The following is a 27,404-nucleotide window of genomic DNA, read 5'->3' as shown; positions in this document are numbered from 1 at the left end:
AGGCTGAATACACAACTCGGTACATGGAAATGCTCTGTTGTGTATCCTGCAAGCAGGCAATTTTCTCAGCTAGAGGATGCAATCACTAATCAAATGCATTGTTGAATTCTTTTTAGCAAAATAGCAGCAATGCAATACAACACTGGTCCCACTGTGATCATCTACAGTCTTGGTGCCAAAAAGTAGTTCCTGAGCTTCAAGAGGAGATGGGGCCCTCTGCCATTCTAGGCCTACACTGCTTTCACTCTTTGTGACACTGAGCAAGTTGACAAGGCTCTCTCTCCATTTAGGCCCATACACTTAGAAAAAAGGCGCTATCTAGGACCAAAAAGGGTTCTTTGGCTGTCCCCAAAGGAAAACACTTTGAAGAACCCTATTTGGTTCCAGGTTGAACACTTTTTAGTTCCATGTAGAACCCTTTCCACAGAGGGTTTCACGTGGAACCCAAGAGAGTTCTACCTCGAAACAAAAAGGGTTTTACCTGGAGCCAAAAAGTGTTCTCCTGAACAGCTGAAGAACCCTTTTGGAACACTTTTGGAACCCTTTTGGAACCCTTTTTTCTTAAGAGTGTGCCTTCTTCCTTCTTTCTTTCATTTACTCCGTTCTGACCATCTGCCTTATTTTCAACATACATCATATTTCCATCCAAGTCTACTTGTCGTTCACTCTCTCCTCTCTCACACAACCCTGTCCCTCTCTGTCTGTCTCTGCCATCTCCCTTTCCTCTCCATCTGTTTGTTTCCATTCACAGTGCCCGGGTTAGGTTGTCAGTGTTGTGTAGCCTGATGTTCCCGCGGATGTATTATTATACAAAGCGAAATGGTCCAAAACTCAGCGAAGCTGGCTCAATTTAGTCTAACCCACGTCACAGTATTGACACAGCAAACTGAATCACATAAATACATCCCGTACGTTTACCGGAAAAGACTTCTCTCAATGCCTCCACTTTTCAGCATAAGACATGTTGGCTCGGGACAACAAACTATCATGCAAAAAATATATTTCAGTAAGATTTATTTTAACACTGATATAATGATTCTTCATATATCCGAATAGTTTCACAAACTAAGAACCCCACTTTAAACACTCAAGCCTAAGGACAGATGATTTACTGCAGGTTTATTAGCTGCACATGACCCCTCTGATTCTATGGCATTTAGAAAAGATTACCGACATCTCAGACGTCATTCAGAGTGAGCACTCAAAGAACACACAAGGAAGGAACAATATAACAAGGTTCAATTGATGATCCCAAACGGTACAGCAGATTTGATTTGTGTGCTCTAAAATCGGATTTCTTCAGATGAAAGTCACTGTACAGTGTTTACAGATTTCTCTGAAATATGACCTATAATGAATTACAATATGAGTGAAATAGTTTCTAATTAAGTATGTTAAAGTGCAGCTTATCTGTGTTGGAATGGTGTGGGCGTACCCCAACAACCAAATGGTGTGGGTGTATACCTGTCATTACAAATATTAATGCGAGTACACTGCTGATTGGCCAGCTCATCCTACTCAGGATGACATCATCCTCTGTGAGGAAATAGCAAGCATTTTTTTTTCATGTCTGTTTGAGATACAAGTTTAAGGTGGGGTTTTTGAAGTGTTTTTTTCTCCAATGTATGCTTATGCCACAAATACAAGTATAGGATGAGTAAACAACATTATTTGGGAATGAGCTAATAGAATATGAACTTTTAAAAGTGAGATTTTCATAGGACGGTTTAGGAAAAAAAACATTTGCTGGTGGATTTTCATATGCTAAAAATATCACTCAAAGTATAGGACAGAGCAGCCTACAATTAGTCTAGTAGAGTGCCATGGTGGGATTTACTCAGCAGGGATATGCTAAGTTTTATTTAATGACCTCTCACTGATCATGTGTTTAAGCCAGTTCATAGTATGTGTGTTCATAGAATGTGGTAGGGAAGGAGGGAGGGGGAGACCTGGGTGATATTGGCAGTGTTGTGTGAACATGGAGAGATGATGTGTTCTCCACCGGTAGAGGGGAAAATATGACTGACACAAGAGGGGGAGGATTTGGGTTTTGTTCATTAAGCCAGGGTTTTGTTTTAGCCTATGTATGTGCACATGTGCGTGTTTGTGTGACCACCAGCCCTCAACTTGTCCTGTCTGTCTTTGCCATCCACTCATCAATGCACTCAGCCACCCACACTGCCAGGCTTGACCCATGCCATCCTCTCTCCTACAAAGCCAGAGCAGAGCTGTGTCATTAGGTACAGTATGCTGCCGGTTGTTGGTCTGGTTGAGTGTGTAATTATGGTGCTGTATGGGTACTCCAGACGGTGGATTGTGTGGAGACAGGCGCTTCCAACTCTGGGTCTGGAGAGGTTTCCTCTTCAAGTTCTTGGCTACAGGCTGATCACAGGGGGAGAAGTCAGTGTGGGACCTGGGTCTGGGTGGGGTTCACTTCCCCCATACCAACACACCCTGCCTATCCTTCTGGAACCTATCAGATGGTCTTTCATTACCTAGAGGCCATGCTCTGACCTCAAAAAGTGTGTGTGTGTGTGTGTGTGTGTGTGTGTGTGTGTGTGTGTGTGTGTGTGTGTGTGTGTGTGTGTGTGTGTGTGTGTGTGTGTGGTTTTGTGTGGTTTTGTGTGTGTGTGTTCATTTCTGTTGTGTTGTGCATTTGGTTTGCGTGTCCTGTACATGCGTGTGTGAGCGTGTGGAGCAATGCTTCTGTGTCATTAGCCTACTACACTCTGTTGGCTTGTATACTGTGATTGGAGATGGGATGGACTGGCGCGGTGGAACATTTAGCAGACTGCTTGCTGCCTCAGCTACACACAGACCTGGAGAGCAGCTATAGGAGGGCTGCTGTACAACATGTAGGATGTGGTGCGTTCTTCAGAACCTGTTCACGCGGTGGTGCTTGTTGTGACGGGCAAAGGTACGGACACTCGTTTTCTCTCTCTCTCGCCATCTCTCTCCCTCTTCTCTCCTGTCTCTCTCTCTCTCCGCTCCTAGATGGCCTTGTACTCACCTGTGTTTGCCGTTGCCTGAACTTTGAGTGGTTTCCGTGGCAACCTTCACCTCACACTTCAGGGAATACCTGTGATCTCTCTCTTTGTCTGTTCATTCTCAATCTGTCTTGTTTTTCACATTTTGTTACTCCTGTTATGAGTAGCTATGTGTGTTGTTACCATTACATCATTTTACGTGCTGATATTGCGTTATCCCACTGCTAAAGGGATTGCCATGTTTATTATGCCAGGCCTTTGCTTTGAAGCTAAGCAGCTTATTCAAAAAGTGGCAGTTCCTTCAAGTGGCAGTTGGTTTAGTTTCTAAAGCTCTTTGTGGAGCTTCTTTAAAATGACTTATATCTACTATTACCTGGTTGAAGAACCCTAGAAAATATCACACTCTCAAGTTCCACACCTAAATGACGAGGGGCATTTTAACTGTATGGCCTTCAACCTTGCAGGAAGGGTGCAACGTAACAGTTCATGCCAGAGATTTTCAGTCCAAGGCTGGTTTCCGTTCCAAGGCTGGCTTTCAATTCAAGGCATGGCTGGCTTTTAGTCCAATGCTGGCTTATACAAGTTTTCTCTATCTGTATTTTGAATATGAATGTATTTGTTTTCACTGTCTGCAAGTTATCAGACTGAAACGAACAGTTTAGACATTTCAGATCAGTGTTGCCGTAGCCTTTAACATGACAAATGTGGAACAAATCAATGGAACAACCAATCCATATCTGTCTGAAGAAAACCAGGGTTCGAGCTAGTGATGGATCACTTACTGTCTGTGCGTGTATGTACACTACATGACCAAATGTATGTGGACACCTGCTCATCGAACATCTCATTCCAAAATCATGGAGTAGGTTCCGCCTTTGCTGCTATAACAGCCTCCACTCTTTTGGGAAGGCTTTCCACTAGATGTTGGAACATTTCTGCGGGGACTTGCTTCCATTCAGCCACAAGAGCATTACTGATGTTGGGCAATTAGGCCTGGCTCACAGTCGGTGTTCCAATTCACCACAAAGGTGTTCAATGGGCTTGAGGTCAGGGCTGTGTGGAGGCCAGTCAAGTTCTTCCACACTAACCTCGACAAACCATTTCTGTATGGACCTTGCTGTGTGCACTGGGAAATTGGCATCGGGAAACATGAAAGGGCCTTCCCCAAACTATTGCCACAAAGTTGGAAGCATAAAATTCCATTGAATGCTGTAGCGTTAAGATGTCCCTTCACTGGAACTAAGGGGCCTAGCCTGAACCATGAAAAACATCCCCAAACCATTATTCGTCCTCCATGGCACTATGCATCTGGGCAGGTAGCGTTCTCCTGGCGTCCGCCAAACCCAGATTGGTCCGTCAGCTTGCCAGATGGTGAAGCGTGATTCATCACTCCAGAGAACGCATTTCCACTGCTCCAGAGTCCAATGGCAGTGAGCTTTACGCCACTCCAGCCGACGCTTGGAATTGCGCATGGTGATTTTAGGCTTGTGTGCGGCTGCTCGGCCATGGAAACCCATTTCATGAAGCTCCCGATGAACAGTTCTTGTGCTGACGTTCCTCCCAGAGTCAGTTTGGAACTCGGTAGTCACTGAGCTCTTCAGTAAGGCCATTCTACTGCCAATGTGTGTCCATTGGCTGTGTGCTCAATTTTATACACACAGGTGTGGCTGAAATAGCCAAATCCACTCATTTGAAGGGCTGTCCACATACTTTTATACATATAGTCTATGTGAGCACACATGCAGGATTTGCTATGATACTGTAACGAATGTGAGAAGGCATGATGTCAGCCCATATGTCTGTCTGTGAATGTTTTTCAAGGGCAGGGGAGTAGGCTCCACGTTTACAGAAAGAGGAAGCTGGAGTATTTTTAGTGGTCATGGGTGTTACAGCACCCATGACCGGGGGTGGGGAGGGAGGTGGGGTCCAGATGTGTGACTGAGGGAAGGTTGGAGTCAGAGTTCATAAGTCGGGGACAGAGAGACAGGGGACAGGCATGGTGCAGAGGTTAGTGTATAGTCGAGGCACGGTGGGGGGAGGGGCACAGTACATTGCATGAATTGTATGATGGCACATCAGCTCATTCTTATTGATCCAGCATGATCTAGATTTGAAAGTATATTTAGTGCAGCTGCCCAATGGGAGTGTGAGCCCATATAGGCCACAGCCCAGAGGCATGCTGGGTAATTCTGAATCATCATCGTAATCCCCCATGTCAGCAGATGCCAAGCCAAGGAGGTCTCTGTATACATAGCCCAGCAGTAATACTCCACAGCACTACTGTATACTATTCCAGTTCTCACTTTCTCTTTCTCTTTCTCTCACACATCTGGTTTCTTCTTGGTACCCCTTTAAAGTACAGTAAATGTCTCTTATACAGGGTTGGGTAGGTTACATTCTAAATGTAATCCTGTCTAAAATTGTAATCAGTAATGTAACTTTTGCTTACCCAAACTCAGTAACGTAATCTGATTACTTTCAGTTAGTTTTGGATGACTTTCCCCTTAAGAGGCATTAGTAGAAGACAAAAATAATCCATCAAATGCATGGTGTGTCATAATAGTGGTCTCTGACTCGCTCAGGTGGAGCAAACTTAAACGTGCGCCTTTTTTCAATGCTGATTTGACTGTCATTGAGAAAACAGGAAGGTTTTCGCAAACATCCTTTCTGAATTTAAAAGTAATCCAAGAAGTAGGCCTAATCATCTAGTTTTTCGAAAGTATCTGTAATCTGATTACAATATTTTAGCTGGTAATGTATCTGATTACAGTTATAGTATTTTATAATCAGATTACATGTAATCGGTTACACCCCAACCCTGCTCTTATACCTGTGCACAGTAATAACTCTTTAGTTACTCACCAACAACCTTAATTAACAAGTTGTTACATAATAAATTAGTACATCTGTTTAATCACTAAATAACACAAACATACACAAACAGAGACCAATTTCCCTGTGCAAGCCCTTAGAGGGAAGCTTGAGGAATGATTGTTCCTTACTAAAAAGCAGGTGGCAGGAGGGGCTGATTGAGTTATAGTGATGATTGCATTGTGGTAATAGTGATGGCATTATCCATTTCCTCTAACAGTATTACATTCCCAATTACACCCAGCCCAGAGCACAATGTGGCTCCCACATGGGCTTCCGTCTCAGTGCAAGAGGTGTCACTGCAGTACCTGGTTCGAATCCAGGCTGCATCACATCCAGCCGTGATTGGGAGTCCCATAGGGTGATGCACAATTGGCCCAGTGTTGTCCGAGTTTGGCCGGGGTAGGCTGTCATTGTAAATAAGAAATTATTCTAGTTAAATAAAGGTTAAAAAAAAAAAAAAATAAACTGTCCTGTCCGGCATAGAAAGGGTGATGAAAAAGAGGGAGAAACTAATAAAATGATCCAATGGGCTGTTCTAACCCAGTCTTCTACCAGCATGCCAAAAACAACCAGTGCTGCTGAGCAAAACCCTTGAGACTGTTTGTCCGGACACAGCCAATCCAACAGCGACAAAACAATAATAGACTGACCCTGATACCATAGAATATTCAGAGCATTTGGCAAAGATGCTAATCTGGCCAATATGCTTTCTGGGTTTGGAAAGGCGTAATGATGATGGATTGATTGTCTAATGAGGCTTTGGGAGGTATTGTTTTCAGCCTGCCTTTCTCATAGGGACTTAGTCAATAGTAGAAGCCAATCTTATGACATTTAAGAATGACAAATGCTTATTTATACCCCACGTGGACAGACTAGACAGGGCCAGGGGTCTGTTACAGACACCTGAGTCAGGGTGTCGATCTGCCTGTTGAAGTCTGGATCTGAATTACACCTGAATGCTCTACCTGTGTCTCAGGCTCACTGTTATTAGATTGCTTGTTCAAATTTTAAAAGGTACCTGTATTCTTGACCAGGCGTGTGTGTTTGCCAGAGTGTGTGTGTGCATTTGATCCAAAGTGCAGTTGTGTAGAGTGTAGTGTAGAGTTACGGTTAGACACAAACATGTGTGTGGCAGGGGAGTTGGAGGTGGGCAGCATTCACCACCACACACCAACAGGCCTCGCTAGTACCTGAGTGCATGTGACTAGGTCACCATGACAACCGAAATCCCTTAAGCATACTCGGAGTAGCGTCACCGCTGGCTCTGGAAGTGGATGAAGAGCGGGAGGCAACTTTCAAAGCTTACGGGGAAGAGAAAGAGATCCAGAGAAGGACCATCCTTAGGGGAGAGGGAAACAGCAGTGGGTCTGCTCCAACTCTGTTCTGATCGTTTTGGATCCTACTGGTCTGATTTAGTGCTATGCTCTGAACACAGACATCTGCCGGTGTCTCTGGTTGTCATTACTTACGATGTAGCAGCATCGTACACTTATAAACGCTCCACAATTCTGCACCATTAATAATGAAACAGAAGGAAACCACCACAGCCGGCTAGATGGGCTACATCGATCTCTGTGGTCACCGGATACTTAGCAGTACATCACTCATTTGCCCACTCTAAAACGTATTGACACAAACAGAGCCTCCACACACAAGCACACACACAACATACACACACACACACGCACACGCGCACATGCACACGTATTTACCCAGGATTCAGCAGAAGCTTTCTCCCTTTGTCATTATCAGTATTGATCCAATGGAGGAGGACATTTCGTAAAACAAATCCATGGGGAGCGGTTGAGGCACTCGGACCCCATTCATTTGTCATGCTCGTCCCCATTGAAGCTTGCTGATGAGTCTCTCTGGGTTGGTTATGCTTCAGTTGAGTGTGACTTTTTCAGGCAGGAAGACCCCTTGGGTAACTTATGAAAGATGCCAAAACATTGCTTGGAGATATACGTCACGATTATTATCCAAGTCATTTTAATTCCAAAACAAACACATGGTTGGCTAGCTAGATGAAACAGATACCACCCCTCTCAGCGGGGATATATTCCTAGATTCCTTCCAGCAAACAGATAACAGTTGTTAGTCATGTAAACACAGTAGCTACTCAGGCAGTCAGACAGCAAGGCTCTCTCAATGTCAGTACTAGATGGAGGTCAGGACACTGCTGTGCACTCTGTGGGTGTGTGTGTGTGTGTGTGTGTCTCTCTGTGTGTGTGTGTGTGTGTGTGTGTGTGTGTGTGTGTGTGTGTGTGTGTGTGTGTGTGTGTGTGTGTGTGTGTGTGTGTGTGTGTGTGTGTGTGTGAGAATGTGCGCGGGTGTGTGTGGGCGTTTGTGTGTGCGTGTGGTCTTGTGTGGCTACAGACTGCAGAAGCATTAGAAGCTGTCGAGATTTCTATCTCTTCCTGTGCTCAAACCCTGACTACAGCATTATTTCACTTTTTATGTTCTGCCCGAGCACAAGTAGTGTGTTCAGGCAGAGATCGTCACATTCAGGCCTGGTCATCCTGTAGGTTCAGCATCCTGCCGTCTAGCACCACCAGGGGTGGGCTACAGTGATGCACTGGCCTGTCTTCAGCAGGAGTGGACCCAGCAGAGCAAACACTGCAACAAAATAGCAGATTGTTTCTGACAGCAAACACCCTCTCTGTAAGTGTTCCTCTGTGTTTGGTTGTGTCACTGTGCATCTGTGTCTCTGAGAGAACTGCTGTTTGTGTATGAATGTTTTATGTGTGCGTATGTTTAATTATATGTCTATGAAACTGAAAGTAGATAGGATACTATTCATACCATTTTTGCAATGTGGCACTATGGTATGCGTGTCTGTGTGTCCTTTTTATGTGTGGGTTAGAGACAGAGAGAGACAGAAATTATGTGTCGGCTCTTACACAACCCAGTGATATTTTCTCTATCCTCACTGTGGAGAAGTATGGTTAGTTGAGTCTGGATAAGACATATGGTGACTGTTTGATAAAACAACTGGTGTTTTTCTCTCCATTTCCCCATTTGATCCAGCCATCCGTCACCAGGGTTGGGGAATAACGTACTACATGCAATCAGTTACATGTAATCTGATTACAACAAAACTGTAACTAATCAGTTACGTTACCAGCAAAAAATGTTGTTAATCAGATTACAGATACTTTTGAAAAACTAGATGGTTACTTCTTGGATTACTTTGAAATTCAGAAAAGGATGTTTGAGAGAAAAACAACACATTATGACACCTCTATGTGCATTTGATGGATCCTTTTTGTCTTCTTCTAATGGCTCTTAAGGGGAAAGTAATTGTGGTGGAATATTCTAATCAAATGAGAGACTGTCATTTCTTCAAACAATCATCTTTATTCAATATCGATTAATTATTGCTAAAATGAGGCTGGTCGATCCCCCACCCTTGAATGTTGGACCGAATAACCTAACCTTTACACAAATGCAGAGTACTATATATAGCTGACACTAAAAATGCTTAGTCATGGTTGGTTCCACCCATCCCATGCAGATTGGGGCATCATAAGCCACTCTGGGTTCCTCCGGTCGTTTTCTGCACGGGGTTGTTGTCTTAAACCCACCCTGGTTTAGTTTCCCAGATGCAAGGATGATTTTGAGACAATGAGGGATTGTTCTACTCCTAAACTATCCCAAGTAAAACCCATTTTTGTCTATGTAATGCCGTCTTTAACTCATTTGTCAGCTCAAGCCTTCTCTAGTGACCATACGCCCAGATTAGCTGCAGGGAACTAGAGTGGAGACCATACAAACACAGATACTAGTAGGACAGAAATGTCTTACTATAAGTTAAATATTTATTCTTAACCATTAATATCAAATAAATCAGGTAAATATGTCATTTGTCTCTCACTTTATCCAAAGTAACCAGATTACGTTACAGATCCAAAGTGACATTACAGATAACAGTTTTGGACAGGTAACTAGTAACTGTAACGGATAACATTTCAAATGTAATCTACTCAACCCTGTCTGTCACCCACCCCTATGATGCAGAGGTGCAAAGGGAGATAGATGATGATGAGGACAGGAACCGGCTCTGCACCTGCTCTTTCTCTCCTCCCCATCTCTCCTCACTTCTTCTCTCCTCCGCTCTTCTCTTCACTATATCTCTCCATCTCTATCTCTCCTCTGCTTTCTCTCCATCTCTATCTCTCCTCGACATCTCTGTCTCTCCGCCTCTTTTCTCTCTCCTCCTCCTCTTTTCTCATCTCTCATGCTCCGAAACAGTAGGTGCATGGTGCCTCCGCTCGTGCACGCAGATTTGCTTAGTCTAATTCCTTAAAAGGGTCCAGTGTTGTTGTACTCTGTGTTAATCACCATGACACCGCTTTAACCTGGCACCCTGAACAGCGAGATGCATTAAGAATATTGCATATGATCAAAATGTAGTACGCTCGCTGATTCAAAACAGTAGCCAAAGCCCTATAAAAAGGATCCGTGACAACGCAAGAGATTTTTGGAAGCCAAGTCCGAGGCCTCAATATGAATAGTAGTAATTACAGTTGTGATGGTGCATTATATTACAGACATACGGTGTAGCATTGTAGCTGTCTTGCTGTCATCCGGACATCAAGATACCAAGATGATCTATCTAGCCAACAAAACCTGTACAGTTTTACAAAATACAGTATCTTCCGGATAGAAATTGCTCATATTGTTGTATAGCTTTGCATACACATCATTATCTTGTTAAATGAAGTGGCACATACTCTATATTGAAGATAGAATAGAATCCCGTTATTATGGCTTCATTCCAACAAACACTGACAGTTTCACATTGGAAAGGAAATGAGCGTGTCAAGACAGCTAAGAAGAGTTCACATTGAAATGGCTTATCATCGGAGCAAAACCTACTCACAGTTGTCCCCACTGCCATTTCAGCCCAGAGGAGAAGGTCACAAACAGCCCCGGGTGCTGCCTGAACTCCAATTCAACATAGCCATGGTCAGAGGTCCAGAGACAGATGCAGTTAGTGTGCAGCCAGCCTCATCCCAGGGCAAACTCCTCATTTAGCAGATAGACAGACACAGGGCCTGCATCCCAAATGGCACCCTTTCCCCTATATAGCGCACCACGTCATGCTGTATGTCATCAGGGACAGATAAGGGCCTTGGTCAAAAGTAGTGCACTATATAGGGAATAGGGTGTGATTTGAGACACAGACAGGGCCTGCTCTGGGCACTATCTGTCCCTGATGACATAGAGCGTGACGTTCCACAACATGATAGAAGGTTTGACATTAATCATAGTGGTGACAAACAGTGGCGTTACACATGAGGAGACACTATGTAACCAGAGATGGTCTATAATCTTGTAACAGACTTTGATGTACGAGATGGATGATGAGGTGATCTTATTAAGAGAGCTAGTAGCATCAATATATTTCTGATCCATTGAAAGTTTTTTTGGCATCAGTCCTAAAAGGATTCACTAACTGCTTTGTTATCCTAAAAAGTCCATTGACAGGGACTGCAAAGTCCATTGACAGGGACTGCATAGTCCATTGACAGGGACTGCATAGTCCATTGACAGGGACTGCATAGTCCATTGACAGGGACTGCATAATTCATTGACAGCAGCTGCACTATTCGTTCTGTTTCGTAAAACAATGACATTTTCATAGGATCCTGATCGATTCAGAGCAGCATACATAATGGTCGTTTATACAGTGTTTGTGACATGGTCCTGCCCCAGGGTCGCAGTGGCACACTGTCCAGAGTCATATTGCTGTTGCTGTGCTGAATATGGTTTGGTGGCTCTGGGGTTAGGGTAAGGCCAGTGGCCCTTCACTGTTTCAATTCATGATTTATTTATATTGTGTGGATTGCTTCACTTTCCACTCAACCCTATATTTATATAAGGTTACCCCACTGAGTGCGTCCTGTGTCTGATCATCGTTTACAGCAGTGTTATTTGCTAGGAATTCTGCCAATTTATAAACCATGTTTTGGCACTAAAACCCTTTGGTGTTTTGTTGTGTTATGTTAAAAACAAGTCTGATTTTGACTGTTTAAACACACGGAGAAACGAACAGGAACTGTGTATCACCTGTGATGCAGTATTTCTAACCATTGGGGGACATTAGGGAAATGAACAAGGCCCATTTAGCTGACCACACATTTTCATCACAGTGAGTTATTGCACAGCTGATGCCCCTTCCCTTTTTTCTCCCTCTCTCCCTTCGACTCTCTCTCCCTCTATCCTTCTGTCCTCCCTCTCCTCTCGGCAGGTTCTGAAGCTGAGATGGTACCGAGATTCACTTCTTCATAGATCCGCCTTCCTGGTGTCCATGGGTTCCTTCTGACTACAGCAGCTAGTTCTACATCATCAAGATGACCTCCACCCAGAGACTCTAGTTCCTCATTCCTCCATTGGAGGACCACTGTGGTGAGGGGAGGGGGAGGGTGAAGGAGCCTCCTGCCATCAGGCAAATAGCTGCAGAGCCTGCTGGTGAAAGCGAAGGGAACCATGTAGTGTTCATTTCTCCACCCAGGGGAGGGTAGATTTGAGTCAAGTTTGTTTTCCATTGATTTTAGTGTGAGAGTGTTTTATGTGAGCCAGAGATGGTCCTCCACACCTCTCCCTACTCCAGTGCCTTCCTGCGGTGCCTCACTAGCCTGTCATGGGGCTTTATCTTCCCCTGCTACTGGCTGCTGGACCGCCTGCTAGCCTCCTGTGTGGCCACCTCTCTGGAAAAGCGCCGGCGCTCCCAGGACCCCTGCTCCTTTGTGACGCTGTATGTGCTGGTGTCCACTCCGCTCTACCTGCTGCTCCTCCTAGCCTCGCTGCCCTTCGCTCTAATGGGCTTCCTGCTGTGGGCTCCCCTGCAGGCGGCCCGCCATCCCTATCTCTACACCCACCGCAGCCCGAACAAGCACCAGGCTGAGCAGGGGGGCGCGGCATCACTGGCGGACTGGAGGCCGCAAGGCCGCAGCTTCTGCTTCGGCAGTGCCAACGTGTGCCTACTGCCAGACTCCCTGGCACGCTTCAACAACCTGTCTGAGACCCAGCGCCGTGCCCGCGAGGTGGGCAAGCGCATCCGTAATGGGGCCAGCCGGCCGCAGATCAAGATATACATCGACTCCCCCACCAACACCTCCATCAGCGCCGTCTCCTTCAGCAGCCTGGTCACGGGGTTCCCACGCACCTCCTCACTGGACCAGCGGCCTGACAACACAGCCGAGGCCGAACCCCTCACTGGGTGCCCAGTACACAATTCTAGTGCAGACTGCCCAATACACACTGCCGGTGCAGACTGCCCCATACCCACCACTGGTGATGACTTCCCCATACACCCAACAGGGAACCAGAGCTCCTCAGATTGTCCCGTCCACGTAGCTGGTGGAGAGAACACACCAGAGTGCCCGCTTCACACTGCTGGTGCCCATAACAGCTCTGACTGCCCTGTTCACACCACAGTGGCCCAGAACTCAGCAGACTGCCCCATGCACGCCTCTGGGGTCCAGATCAGTATCAGTGCCCCAGAGCCAGACCCCCCAGAGGCCGAGACAGGAAACCACCAAGGCGAGGGTGACGCGGAGAGCCTGACAGGGGGGGTGCCTTCTAACAACACCCTGTCCCACCGCACCTCCATGTTCAAGAAGCACAGCGGCCGCAAGCGGCGCCAAGGCGACGACGGCATCGACCACGAGATCTCTGCCTTCTTCCCTGCCAACCTGGACTTCCTGTGTCTGCAGGAAGTGTTTGACCACCGGGCCACGTCCAGGCTGAGGCGGCAGCTGCAACACTACTTCCCCTACATCCTGAGTGATGTGGGCCGCTACGCCTGGAAGGGCTGCTGCTCCCGCTTCAAGTTCCTCAACAGTGGCGTTATGCTGGTCAGCCGCTACCCCATCCTGGACGCCCACTATGAGTGCTACCCTAACGGGCGAGGGGAAGATGCCCTAGCAGCCAAAGGAGCTCTCTTTGTCAAGGTTAGGTGTTTTTTCTCTCTCCCCTAATGATAGCATAGGCAAGTGCTGTAAATGTGTAAAAGGCTGAAGGAATCATAATTAGGGTAACACTTTGAGTGTTAAGAATAAGTTACTGCCTCTTGTTAACCAGAACTTTGGTAAAGGAGCTAAATTTCCTCCAGGCTGCATCCTCACATCTGGCTGCTTTTTGGGGTTGGATGTGTTTCCACTGTTGTTAGACAGATATATTCAATCTTACTGTTGCAGAAACTTTGTGAACACAACGAAGTTGAATTATTTAGGCATAGTTCCCTGTACCCTTGGCTTGGGGGTAATTGAAAGTTGAAAATCTCTCTAGCAATTTTTTTGCAGAGTCCAGGAAAAAATAAATGACCTTTTTTTATTCAGTCTCAATTTAAATAATACATAACTGTAGACCTTATTTTTCATTCGAGGGTTGCAGATACAGGACCAGTCAAAAGTTTGGACACACCCACTCAAAGGGTTTTTCTTTATTCTTACTATTTTCTACATTGTAGAATAATAGTGAAGACATCAAAACTAGGAAATAACACATATGGAATCATGTAGTAACCAAAAAAGTGTTAAACAAATCAAAATATATTTTATATTTGAGATTCTTCAAAGTAGCCACCCTTTGCCTTGATGACAGCTTTGCACACTCTTGGCATTCTCTCAACCAGCTTCATGGGGTAGCCACCTGGAATGCATTTCGATTAACAGTTGTGCCTTGTTAAAAGTTAATTTGTGGAATATCTTTCCTTCTTAATGCGTTTGAGCCAATCAGTTGTGTTGTGACAAGGTAGGGGTGGTATACAGAAGATTTGGCAAAAGACCAAATCCATATTATGGCAAGAACAGTTAAAATGAGCAAAGAGAAACAACAGTCCATCATTACTTTAAGACATGAAGGTCAGTCAATGCGGGAAATTTTCAAGAACTTTGAAAGTTTCTTCAAGTGCAGTTGCAAAATCCATCAAGCCCTCTGAGGAAACTGGCTCTGATGAGGACCGCCACAGGAAAGGAAGACCCAGAGTTACCTCTGCTGCACAGGATAAGTTCATTAGAGTTACCAGCCTCAGAAATTGCAGCCCAAATAAATGCTTCACAGAGTTAAAGTAACAGACACATCTCAACACCAACTCACCAGAGAAGACTGAGTGAATAATTGCCTTCATGGTCAAATTGCTGCAAAGAAACCAGTGCGAAAGGACACCAATAAGAAGAAGAGACTTGCTTGGGCCAACCGCTGTGTCTTTGTGAGACGCAGAGTAGGTGAACGGATTATCTCTGCATGTGTTGTTCCCACCGTGAGGCATGGAGGAGGAGGGGTGATGATGTGGGGGTGCTTTGCTGGTGACACTGTCAGGGATTTATTTAGAATTCAAGGCACACTTAACCAGCATGGCTACCACAGCATTCTGCAGCGATACGCCATCCCATCTGGTTTGGGCTTAGTGGGACTACAGTATAATTTGTTTTTCAACAGGACAATGACCCAAAACACACCTCCAGGCTGTGTAATTGCTATTTGACCAATCACCCGATCTCAACCAAATTGAGATGGTTTGGAATGAGTTGGCCTGCAGAGTGAAGGAAAAGCAGCCAGCAAGTGCTTAGCATATGTGGGAACTCCTTCAAGACTGTTGGAAAAACATTCCAGGTGAAGCTAGTTTAGAGAATGCCAAAAGTGTGCAAAGCTGTCATCAAGGCAAAGGGTGGCTACTTTGAAGAATCTCAAATATAAAATATATATATTTTGGTTACTACATGATTCCATATGTGTTATTTCATAGTTTTGATGTCTTCACTATTATTCTACGATGCTATTCCCATATCTAGCCTACAGCATGTCTTTGATTATAATTTTGTGGGCTGTCTATTTATACTGTGACCGTACTTATTAAGTACTAAAACAAGGGGTTCAAATGTGAATTAGCACAGGGCAACAGGAACAAATTGTAGAATATTTCATATTTTTAAGGATAATCTTCTGTTATAGCTGTTTTCGGGCTTTCGAGTTGCTCCAGAACTACAGACCTCTGCTATTTCAGAACATGAATTAAGTCATATTTAGCTAGTCTAACCCATTTTCATCAGTGAGCTTCAGTCGTTTTCTAGTGTGGCAGCGCCATGCCGTGAGCTGCAGGTGACTGACGGGGCTCCATTGGGGAGACTGATGACAAGCAGAGCAAAGCAGAGTTTGGGTTCATTGATCACTAACCTGCGAGGTTAGGGCTACAAGGCTGGGGCTAGGGCTGTGTGGCTGGAGCTAGGGCTGGGGCTAGGGCTATGTAGCTGGGGATAGGGCTGGGGCTGTGGCTGGGGCTAGGGCTGGGACTAGGACTAGGGCTGTGTGGCTGGGGATGTGGCTGGGGCTGGGGATGTGGCTGGGGATGTGGCTGGGGCTGGGGCTAGGGCTGGGGCTAGGGCTGTGTGGCTGGGGCTAGGGCTGTGTGGCTGGGGTTAGGGCTAGGGCTGTGTTGCTGGGGCTAGGGCTGTATGGCTGGGGCTAGGGTTGTGTGGCTGGGGCTGTGTGGCTGGGGCTAGGGCTGTGTAGCTGGGGCTAGGGCTGTGTGGCTGGGGCTAGGGCTCTGTGGCTGGGGCTAGGGCTAGGGCTGTGTGGCTGGGGCTAGGGCCGTATGGCTGGGGCTAGGGCTGTGTGAATGGGGCTAGGGCTGTGTGGCTGGGGATAGGGCTGTGTGGCTGGAGCTAGGGCTAGGGGTGTGTGGCTGGGGCTAGGGCTGTGTGGCTGGGGATGGGGCTAGGGCTAGGGCTGTGTGGCTGGGGCTAGGGTTAGGGCTATGTGGCTAGGGCTGTGTGGCTGGGGCTAGGGCTGTGTGGCTGGGACTAGGGCTGTGTGACTGGGGCTAGGGCTGTGTGGCTGTAGTTGTGTAGCTGGGGCTGTCTGGCTGGGGCTGTGTCCGGGGTTGTGTCCCAAATGGCAGCCTATTCACTTGGTGCCATTTGGGATGCATCCCTGGTTCTGGCTGGGCTCCAGGTCCTGCTGGGGCAGCTCAGCAGTTCTCAGCCTGAAGGTGATGATGGGTCTGGGAGATGCTGGCTGACAACAACCCTGCTAAGTTCTGTATGCACCTTTTAGTTCCACCACTCTGACAACCATACCTCCCCCTGATGCTTATTGATTCAGATAACAAGCTCCAATGGCTTTGCCTCTATGTGCCTCCCTCCTCCGTAGGGTCATTCTGGGTCATCATCTCACTCTCTCCAGAGCTCTTGTAGGACTGACCCTTAGCTTCAGGGTCCTCGTGCAGCTTGACCCCACAGACTAGTAGTCTTTAGAAAGAATGATGTATCCAAGGGGTCTTTCTCTGCAAGATTGGGAGTCTTATGACCAAACAAACATTATCAAACCACATGGTAATTTTTCTTTCTTAGCAGACCTACATGAAGTGTAAGTGGCAGATTTAATTTGCAATACAAAGTGACAAACTCAGAGGGAGGGAGGGAGGGAGGGAGGGAGGAAACAGGAAGGGAGGGAGGGATACAGGAAGGGAGGGAGGGTGGTGGGTGTGTAGAGATACACAATTAATTAAAAATGTCTCCCTGAAGAGCAACCCAGTAATTAAAGCCTTTCGGTCTCAACATTTATCCCTCTTATTATTATTTAAAACCACAAAGTGCAAGGTTGAAGGAGGAGTGTGTGAGTGAGTGTGTGTGCATGCGTGCGAGAGAGCGTGCATCTTTGTGCATGCTTGTGCCTGTTTGTGTGGAGTTTGAATACATTACAGAGAGAACCTTAAAGCAGGCCCACTCAAAGTACACATTGAATGGAAATCAATGAAAGAAATAAACCTTAGCTTCTCCCTTTGCTTTTAATGACCAAGAACTCCTTTCAGTGCTGAGGTCGACTCCATTTGTTGATATAAATTACCTTCCTTCCTTGGGATAAAGGGACTTGCTTTTACTCTGGCTGTGTTGACGTGAAAGTCTATTTAAGCATTGGACACAGTAATGGGGTACAGTAGAGGTCTTGGCTCCTCTCTCTAGCCTCCATGCTGAGAGAGAAAAAGGTCTGGTTGCAGGAGAATTTAAAGTGGGTCACATAAACTACATGACCAAAGGTATCTGGACACCTGCTCATCGAACATCTCATTCCAAAATCATGGGCATTAATATGGAGTTGGTCCCCCATTTGCTGCTATAACAGCCTCTGCTCTTCTGGGAAGGCTTTCCACTAGAGGTTGGAACTTTGCTGTGGGGACTTTCTTCGATTCAGCCACAAGAGCATTAGTGAGGTCGAGCACTGATGTTAGGCAATTAAGCCTGACTCGCAGTCGGCGTTCCAATTCATCCCAAAGGTGTTCGATGGGGTTGAGGTCAGGGCTTTGAGCAGGCCAGTCAAGTTCTTCCACACTGTTCTCAACAAACCATTTCTGTATGGAACTCGTTTTGTGCACAGGGGCATTGCTATGCTGAAACAGGAAAGGGCATTCCCCAAACTGTTGCCACAAAGTTCGAATCACAGAATTGTCTAGAATGTCATTGTATACTGTAGCGTTAAGATTTCCCTTTACTGGAACTAAGGGGCCTGAACCATGAAAAACAGCCCCAGACCATTATTCTTCCTCCACCAAACATTACAGTTGCCACTATGTATTGATGCAGGTAGAGTTCTCCTGGCATCTGCCAAACCCAGATTAGACCTTCGGACTGCCAGATAGGGAAGCGTGATTCATCACTCCAGAGAATTCCTTTCCACTGCTTACATGGTGATCTTAGGCTGGTGTGCGTCTGCTCGGCCATTGAAACCCATTTATGAAGCTCCCGACAAACAGTTCTTGTGCTGACGTTGCTTCCAGAGGTAGTTTGGAACTCGGTAGTGAGTGTTGCAACCGAGGACAGACAAGGTTTACATGCTACGTGCTTCAGCACACAACACTCCTGTTCTGTGAGCTTGTGTGGCTTCGTGGCTGAGCCGTTGCTGCTCCAAGACATTCCCACTTCACAATAAGAGCGCTTATAGTTTCCCGGGGCAGCTCTAGCAGGGCAGAAATGTGACAAACTGGCGTGGTGGAAAGGTGGAATCCTACGATGGTGCCACATTGAAAGTCACTGAGCTCTTCAGTAAGGCAATTCTACTGTTATGTTTGTCTATGGAGATTGCATGGCTGTGTGCTCGATTTTATACACCTGTAAGCAACGGGTGTGGCTGACATAGCCGAATCCACTAACTTGAAGGGCTGTCTACATACTTTTGTATATACAGTTGAAGTCAGAAATGTACATACACCTTAGCCAAATAAAATACATTTTGTGAATTTTACCCCCTTTTCTCCCCAATTTTGTTGTATCCAATTGTTAGTAGTTACGATCTTGTCTCATCGCTACAACTCCCGTACAGGCTCGGGAGAGACGAAGGTCGAAAGCCTTGCGTCCTCCGAAACAAAACCCAACCAAGCCGCACTGCTTCTTAACACAGCGCGCATCCAACCCGGAAGCCAGCCGCACCAATGTGTCGGAGGAAACACCGTGCACTTGGCGACCTGGTTAGCGTGCACTGCGCCCAGCCCGCCACAGGAGTCACTAGTGCACGATGAGACAAGGATATCCCTACCGGCCAAACCCTCCCTAACTCAGACGACGCTAGGCCAATTGTGCGTCGCCCCATGGACCTCTCGGTCGCGGCCGGCTGCGACAGAGCCTGGACTCGAACCCAAGCCAAATACATTTCAACTCAGTTTTTCACAATTCGTGACATTTAATCCTAGTAACAATTCCCTGTCTTAGATCAGTTAGGATCACCACTTTATTTTAAGAGTAATAGTAGAGAGAATGATTTATTTCAGCTTTTATTTCTTTCATCACATTCCCAGTGGGTCAGAAGTTTACATACACTCAATTAGTATTTGGTAGCATTGCCTTCAAATTGTTGAACTTGGGTCAAATGTTTCGGGTAGGCCACAAGGTTCCCACAATAAGTTGGGTGAAATTTGGCCCATTCCTCCTGACAGAGCTTGTGTAACTGAGTCAGGTTTGGAGGCCTCCTTGCTCGCACAGGCTTTTTCAGTTCTGCCCACAAATTTTTGTTAGGATTGAGGTCAGGGCTTTGTGATGGCCACTCCAATACCTTGACTTTGTTGTCCTTAATAAGCCATTTTGCCACAACTTTGGAAGTGTGCTTGGGATCATTGTCAACTTGGAAGACCCATTTGCGACCAAGCTTTAACTTCCTGACTGATGTCTTGAGATGTTGCTTTATTATATCCACAGAATTTCCCCCCCTCATGATGCCATCTATTTTGTGATGTGCACCAGTCCTTCCTGCAGCAAAGCACCTCCACAACACCCACACAACATTATGCTGCCACCCCTGTGCTTCACGGTTGGGATGGTGTTCTTCGGCTTGCAAGCCTCCCCCTTTTTCCTCCAAACATAACGATGGTCATTAAGGCCAAACAGTTCTATTTTTGTTTCATCAGACCAGAGGACATTTCTCCAAAAAGTACTATCTTTGTCTCCATGTGCAGTTGTAAACTGTAGTCTGGCTTTTTTATGCCGGTTTTGGAGCAGTGGCTTCTTTCTTGCTGAGCGGCCTTTCAGGTTATGTCGAAATAGGACCCGTTTTACTGTGGATATTGATACTTTCGTACACGTTTCCTCCAGCATCTTCACAAGGTCCTTTGCTGTAGTTCTGGGATCGATTTGCACTTTTTGCACCAAAATATGTTTATCTCTAGGAGACAGAACGTGTCTCCTTTGTGAGCGGTATGACGGCTGCGTGGTCCCGTGGTGTTTATACTTTCTATACATACTATTGTTTGTACAGATAAACGTGGTACCTTCAGGCATTTGGAAATTGGTCCCAAGGATGAACCAGACTTGTGAAGGTCTACAATTTTTTTAACGAGGTCTTGGCTGATTTCTTTTGATTTTCCCATGATGTCAAGCAAAGAGGCACTGAGTCTGAAGATATACCTTTAAATACATCCACAGGTACACCTCCAATTCACTCAACTGATGTCAATTAGCCTGTCAGAAGCTTCTAAAGCCATGACATCATTTTCTGGAATTTTCCGAGCTGTTTAAAGGCACAGTCAACTTAGTGCATGTAAACTTCTGACCCCTGGAATTGTGATACAGTGAATTATAATCTGTCTGTAAAAAATTGTTGGAAAAATTACTTGTGTCATGCACAAATGTCCTAACCGACTTGCCAAAGCTATAGTTTGTAAACAAACTGTGGAGTGGTTGAAAAATGAGTTTTAATAACTCCAACCTAACTGTATGTTAACTTCCGACTTCAACTGTATAGTGTATCTTGTCTTTTGGGTTCACATTGAACTTTTACCCTGCTACTAGTTTACTCAAGATGCAAGGAATTCTGATTTTCATAATCATCATTATGATTCATTTATTTTCTAACATGTAGCCTATGTAAAGCACAAACACAAACAGCGCGCACACACCCGCACATGCACCCACACACAAGCGGACCTAGACACATCACCATGATTCCCTTCAGGCCTGTTGTCAGTTTTAGAGCACACAGCTACCCAAGCATGGATAAGCCTCTGAAATATTCATACACAGGGACACAGGCAGAGAAAGAGAGAGAAGTGAAAGGAGAGAGAGAGAGAGAGAGAGAATGGGGAACAGGAACAGAGGGTAAGAGAGTTGGAAAGGGAGCTGCTCTACAGACTGGGTCAGGGAATGTACAGTGCATGTGTCAGGCCAAGTGGGCAGAGGATGGCTCCAAATCTCTGTGGAGGGAAAAAATGTTACAGAATGTATTATGTTGTTGTCTAAAACGTAACCCTTGCATTTCATTTTAAAGTCTCGCTAATTTGGCTAAGGCTTTATTGTGGTCCTATGCGTTTTCTATGAGGCCCTTGTCGGTGAGACCCAAGCCAAGACTGCGATACAGTGACTGGATGACTGCACAGTGACTGAACAGAGAGCTTGAACACACTGTAATCAAATCTAATCAAACCTGCAATCGCCCTGATGACAGAGGAGATATATTGAACAAGTCCTGAAAGGTCTTTAGATGGATCTTTTCTGACACTAGGTAACACTTCAAAACACTGCACATTTCCAACCCACTCAATCGAATATTGTAGTCCATCCCTATTACCTGCACCCAACTGTGTGGTCCACCCGCCCCTGACACTCAAAAGCACCAGTCAATCCATTCAGTATAACATTTTTTGGCCCGGGCTCACAGGCCCAGTGTAATCTGCAGTAAAAGCCTCTCCATTCATTCCAGGATCATCAGTGTTTCTATGGTCAATTCAGGCCTGTAAATCGAAACAGTGACGAACAGACTATCTCCACTGAGGGGATTTCAAACAGGGACAATGTCAGAGTAACGAGTGTTGGAGGGAGGGAGGGAGGGAGGGAGGGAGGGAGGGAGGGAGGGTGATCGTTTTTGGATTAGGCCAATGACATGAAAGTGAGGAGCAGAAAGGAGGCTAGAACTGCCTTGTTCTGATTTTTACATTGTCAGCTCAGGGATTTGATCCAACAAGCATTGAGACAGAAGTAGGTCTGCAGATGTACAGGTTACATTAATATATGATATTATGTGGTATTAAATATTTTCTAATTCACTGTCCAATCTGCTTGTTGATTGGGCCAATGACATGAAAGTGAGGAGCAGAAAGGAGGCTAGAACTGCCTTGTTCTGGGGCAGAACAACAGATTTTTACATTGTCAGCTCAGGGATTTGATCCAACAAGCATTGAGACAGAAGTAGGTCTGCAGATGTACAGGTTACATTAATATATGATATTATGTGGTATTAAATATTTTCTAATTCACTGTCCAATCTGCTTGTTGTCAGAGATATTTAACTTCCTATTTTTCTCTCCCTATTCTCTACAGGTGCAGGTGGGAACCTCCCATCGGGAGCAGAGAGTTGTGGGATACCTCACCTGCACTCATCTACACGCCATTGAAGGTATTTTATGTTTACAGTATACAGTACAGTACATGCTCACACACAATACATTTTTGAGCTTCTTTGCTAATTGGATTTTAGCTTCTCCTCCCTACTGTGTGAATAGGTCTATGCTGGCACTGTAGTCTTATATGAATATCAGAGATAAATGGAACAAATGTTTGGAAATATAAAAGGGTTTGAGAGTCAAATCAAATCAAAGTTTATTGGTCACGTACACAGATTTGCAGATACAATAATACAGTCAAATACACACAGCAATAAAACAACAATACACATATTATCCAAAAAGTTTTAAAACATCTGAAATATCAAAACCAGCAATGTCAGAGTCCTGAATATACATACAGTTGAAGTGAGAAGTTTACATCCACTTAGGTTTGAGTCATTAAAACTCGTTTTTCAACCACTCCACAAATGTCTTGTTAATAAACTATAGTTTTGGAAAGTAGGTTAGGACATCTACTTTGTGCATGACAAGTAATTTTTCCAACAATTGTTTACAGATTATTTCACTTATAACTCACTGTATCACAATTCCAGTGGGTCAGAAGTTTACATACACTAAATTGACTGTGCCTTTAAACAGCTTGGAAAATTCCAGAAAATGATGTCATGGCTTTAGAAGCTTTTGATAGGCTAATTGACATCATTTGAGTCAATTGGAGGTGTACCTGTGGATGTATTTCAAGGCCTACCTTTAAACTCAGCACCTCTTTGCTTGACATCATGGGAAAATCAAAATAAATCAGCCAAGACCTCATAAAGAAAATTGTATACCTCCACAAGTCTGGTTCATCCTTGGGAGCAATTTCCAAATGCCTGAAGGTACCACGTTCATCTGTACAAACAATATTACGCAAGTATAAACACCATTGGACCACACAGCCGTCATACTGCTCAGGAAGGAGACACATTCTGTCTCCTAGAGATTAATGTACTTTGGTGCGAAAAGTGCAAATCAATCCCAGAACAACAGGAAAGGACCTTGTGAAAATGCTGGAGGAAACAGGCACAAATTATCTTTATCCACAGTAAAAACGAGTCCTATATCGACATAACCTGAAAGGCCTCTCAGAAAGTAAGAAGCCACTGCTCCAAAACTGGCATATAAAAGCCAGACTACGGTTTGCAACTGCACATGGAGACTAAGATCGTACTTTTTGGAGAAATGTCCTCTGGTCTGATGAAACAAAAAAATAATTGACCATCATTATGTTCGGAGGCTTGCAAGCCAAAGAACACCATCCCAAACGTGAAGCATGGGGGTGGCAGCATCATGTTGTGGGGGTGCTTTGCTGCAGGAGGGACTGGTGCACTTCACAAAATAGATGGCATCATGAGGGGGGGGAATTATGTGGACATATTGAAGCAACATCTCAAGACATCAGTCAGGAAGTTAAAGCTTGGTCGCAAATGGGTCTTTCAAGTGGACAATGACCCCAAGCATACTTCCAAAGTTGTGGCAAAATGGCTTAAGACCAACAAAGTCAAGGTATTGGAGTGGCCATCACAAAGCCCTGACCTCAATCCTAATGAAAATTTGTGGGCAGAACTGAAAAAGCCTGTGCGAGCAAGGAGGCCTACAAACCTGACTCAGTTACACCGGCTCTGTCAGGAGGAATGGGCCAAAATTCACCCAACTTATTGTGGGAAGCTTGTGGAAGGCTACCCGAAATGTTTGACCCAAGTTCAACAATGTAAAGGCAATGCCACCAAATACTAATTGAGTGTATGTAAACTTCTGACCCACTGGGAATGTGATGAAAGAAATAAAATCTGAAATAAATAATTCTCTCTACTATTATTCTGACATTTCACATTCTTAAAATAAATTGGTGATCCTAACTGACCTAAGACTAGGGAATTTTTTGTCTGATTAAATTGTGAAAAACTGAGTTTAAAACTTCTGACTTCACCTGTATAATTATAATGGTGTGTATAGACGGTATGGACAGGATATGAATATAAAAGGTGTGTATATAATGTTGTGTATTGGCGTGACTTGACTTTAACATTAATCTGAAGACTGTTATTTATCTAATAAACTAACTATATTAAATTGTTACCTGATTAAATTAATCATGTAACAATGAACTCATATGGGGCACCACGAGAGCGGTTCTTTAAAGAGTTACCATCTCCCGAATTAAACCCTACTTATCACATCTATAAACAGTCAACTTATTCATCATTAACTTTGTTAAAAGTAAATAATAAAATAAGTATAATTATTTTGTTGTTATTTGTAAATTCAGGTTCCCTTGATCTAATATTAGGTTTTGGTTGGATTTCGGATAACATTCAGTAATCAGAAAAGGGTCAAATACTTTTTCACTGCACTGTATACATATAAAGTCAAATAGTATGTAAACATTGTTCAAGTGACCAGTGTTCAATGTCTCTATATACATGGGGCAGCAGTCTCTAAGGTGCCGGGCAGAGTACCGGGCGGTGGCCTGCTGGTGATGGCTGTTCAAATGTGTGATGGTCTGGAGATAGAAGCTGTTTTTCAGTCTCTCAGTCCCTGTCTTTGATACACCCGTCGCCGTCTGCTCGATGAGCAAGGTGAACAGGCTGTTGCTCGGATGGCTGAGGTCCTTGATGATCTTCTTGGCCTTCCTATGACACCGGGTGCTGTAGATGTCCTGGAAGGCAGGCAGTGTGCCCCAAGTGATGAGTTGGGCTGAACGCACCACCTTCTGGAGAGCCATGCAGTTGAGGGTGGTGCAGTTGCTGTACCAGGCGGTAATGCAGCCTGAAAGAAAGCTCTTAATGGTGCATCTATAGAAGTTTGTGAGGGTTTTAGGGCCTTGACGAATTTCTTCAGCCTCCTGAGATTGAAGAGGCACTGTTGCGCCTTCTTCACCATAGAGTCGGTGGAACCATTTCAGGTCCTTGGTTATGTGCACGCCAAGGAACTTGAAGCTTTTGACCCTCTCCACTGCGGCCCTGTCGATGTGGATGGGGACGTGCTCTCTCTGCTGTCTCCTGTAATCCACAATCAACTCCTTTGTTTTATTGACAATGAATCACATGGCCACCGCACTATTTACATTGACACCCCTCCCCTACATTTGTTTTGTACACTGCTGCTACTCACTGTTTATTATCTATGCATAGTCACTTCACCCCTACCGCTATGTTCAAATTACCTCGACTAACCCGTATCCCCGCACACTGACTCTGTACCAGTAACCCCTGTATATAGTCTCGTTATTGTTACTTTTTTAAATTTGTTTTTTACTTTATTTGGTCAATATTTTCTTAACTCTTTCTTGAACTGCACTGTTGGTTAAGAGCTTGTAAGTAAGCATTTCACGGTAAGGTCTACACTTGTTGTATTCGGTGCATGTGACAAATAAAGTTTGATTTGATATTGAAGCAAGTGAGATGACAGACTGAGATAGGGAGAGATCTGAGTGATTGTACACGAGTCTGTGAACACAATAGTAGTAGACAGATGGTGTAAGATGGATAGTGTGTTTGTAGTAGCCTACTCTGCTTTCTACCTTAGAGCAGATAAATGGATGCATCAAACCCACACACTTGCTCTGCACACATGCTCTGTTCCCATGGCGATGGGCTCAAACTGTTTTAAGAGTCAGGCCTATTTAAAGCCTCTGGTCTCTGGGTCTTGTTTTTTTGAAGACATATCTCCCTGCTATTTTTGGAGCATCCTACACCTCTGAGAGTCTGCTCACTGGGCTAACTATAGAACAAGGGCTATTTCTAAAGACAAATGAAATATAGGGAAGAGAGAACAAGAGAGGCCTTATTATGTTCTAGGTGATGCTTTACACAGTACAAAACTGATCTTTACAACGAGGCACATTCCTATTGCTGCTTGTTTTTCATGGCCCATTTTCCCCTCCCTCTTACTGCTTGTTCTCTCTCTCTGTGTGTGTGTGTGTGTGTGTGTGTGTGTGTGTGTGTGTGTGTGTGTGTGTGTGTGTGTGTGTGTGTGTGTGTGTGTGTGTGTGTGTGTGTGTGTGTGTGTGTGTGTGATTTCTGCTTCTACTTCTGTTTATTTTGGCCTTTGCTGCTTATAACCCATGTTTTCATTGTCTTGTTGACTCATAAATGATCAGCATTGAATAGATGTTGTCAAGGGTTCCAGACCACCCCTGCTCTCCCCACACACAGATCTGTTTAGTAGCTTGGTCGTTCTTGCTGGCCACAGGGAGACTCCCCATTCCCCAGCCAGCAGCCCATAGTGACCAGTATGCAGTCTGCTGTAAATACTGTTTGAGTACACTCTATGTATTTTTTCTCCCTCTTTCCTTGTGCTTCAGCCAAAATCCCATCCAAAGCTAAGCCACTCACACTTTGTATTTCCATCCTCCTAACCACCCTCCTCTCTCTCTCTCTCTCTCTCTCTCTCTCTCTCTCTCCCCTATTTCTCTCTCTCTCTGTCTCTCTCTCTACATCCTTTAGGAGATGCAGCTGTGCGTTGTGAGCAGTTGGATCTACTCTTGGAGTGGGGGACGGATTTCCGCAAGGCAACGTCCCGCCCCTCAGAGGAGAAGGGTCTGGAGGACCAGGTGGCCTTTGATGTTGTCCTCGGCGACCTCAATTTCGACAATTGCTCTTCAGGTAGCTAGTTCTTTGACTGTGTGAAAAGCACATCCTGCAGAAATTGTGTGTTTGGGTGTTGTACCT

General features: G+C 45.0%; 1 protein-coding gene across 3 annotated transcripts in view; it reads left to right on the top strand.

Annotated features, from left to right (window-relative positions):
* The window catches only part of LOC115134367 (sphingomyelin phosphodiesterase 3-like), a 35,566-nt gene that overhangs the window by 3,345 nt on the left and 4,817 nt on the right, over positions 1-27,404 (top strand). The window contains exons 1-4 of one of the 3 annotated variants that reach the window (XM_029668251.2): positions 2,746-2,917; positions 12,115-13,819; positions 22,667-22,742; positions 27,180-27,338. In XM_029668251.2, the coding sequence (XP_029524111.1) occupies positions 12,449-13,819; positions 22,667-22,742; positions 27,180-27,338 (1,606 nt within the window). In that variant the 5' untranslated portion in view covers positions 2,746-2,917; positions 12,115-12,448. Of the gene's footprint in view, positions 1-2,745; positions 2,918-8,293; positions 8,523-12,114; positions 13,820-22,666; positions 22,743-27,179; positions 27,339-27,404 lie in introns of those variants that run through there. The other 2 variants (XM_029668252.2, XM_029668250.2) reach the window with 2 other exon arrangements.

The sequence above is a fragment of the Oncorhynchus nerka genome, linkage group LG9a (genome assembly GCF_034236695.1).
Source record: "Oncorhynchus nerka isolate Pitt River linkage group LG9a, Oner_Uvic_2.0, whole genome shotgun sequence".
In the NCBI taxonomy this organism is placed as follows: Eukaryota; Metazoa; Chordata; class Actinopteri; order Salmoniformes; family Salmonidae; genus Oncorhynchus; species Oncorhynchus nerka.
This window is presented reverse-complemented; position numbering and strand designations above follow the sequence as displayed.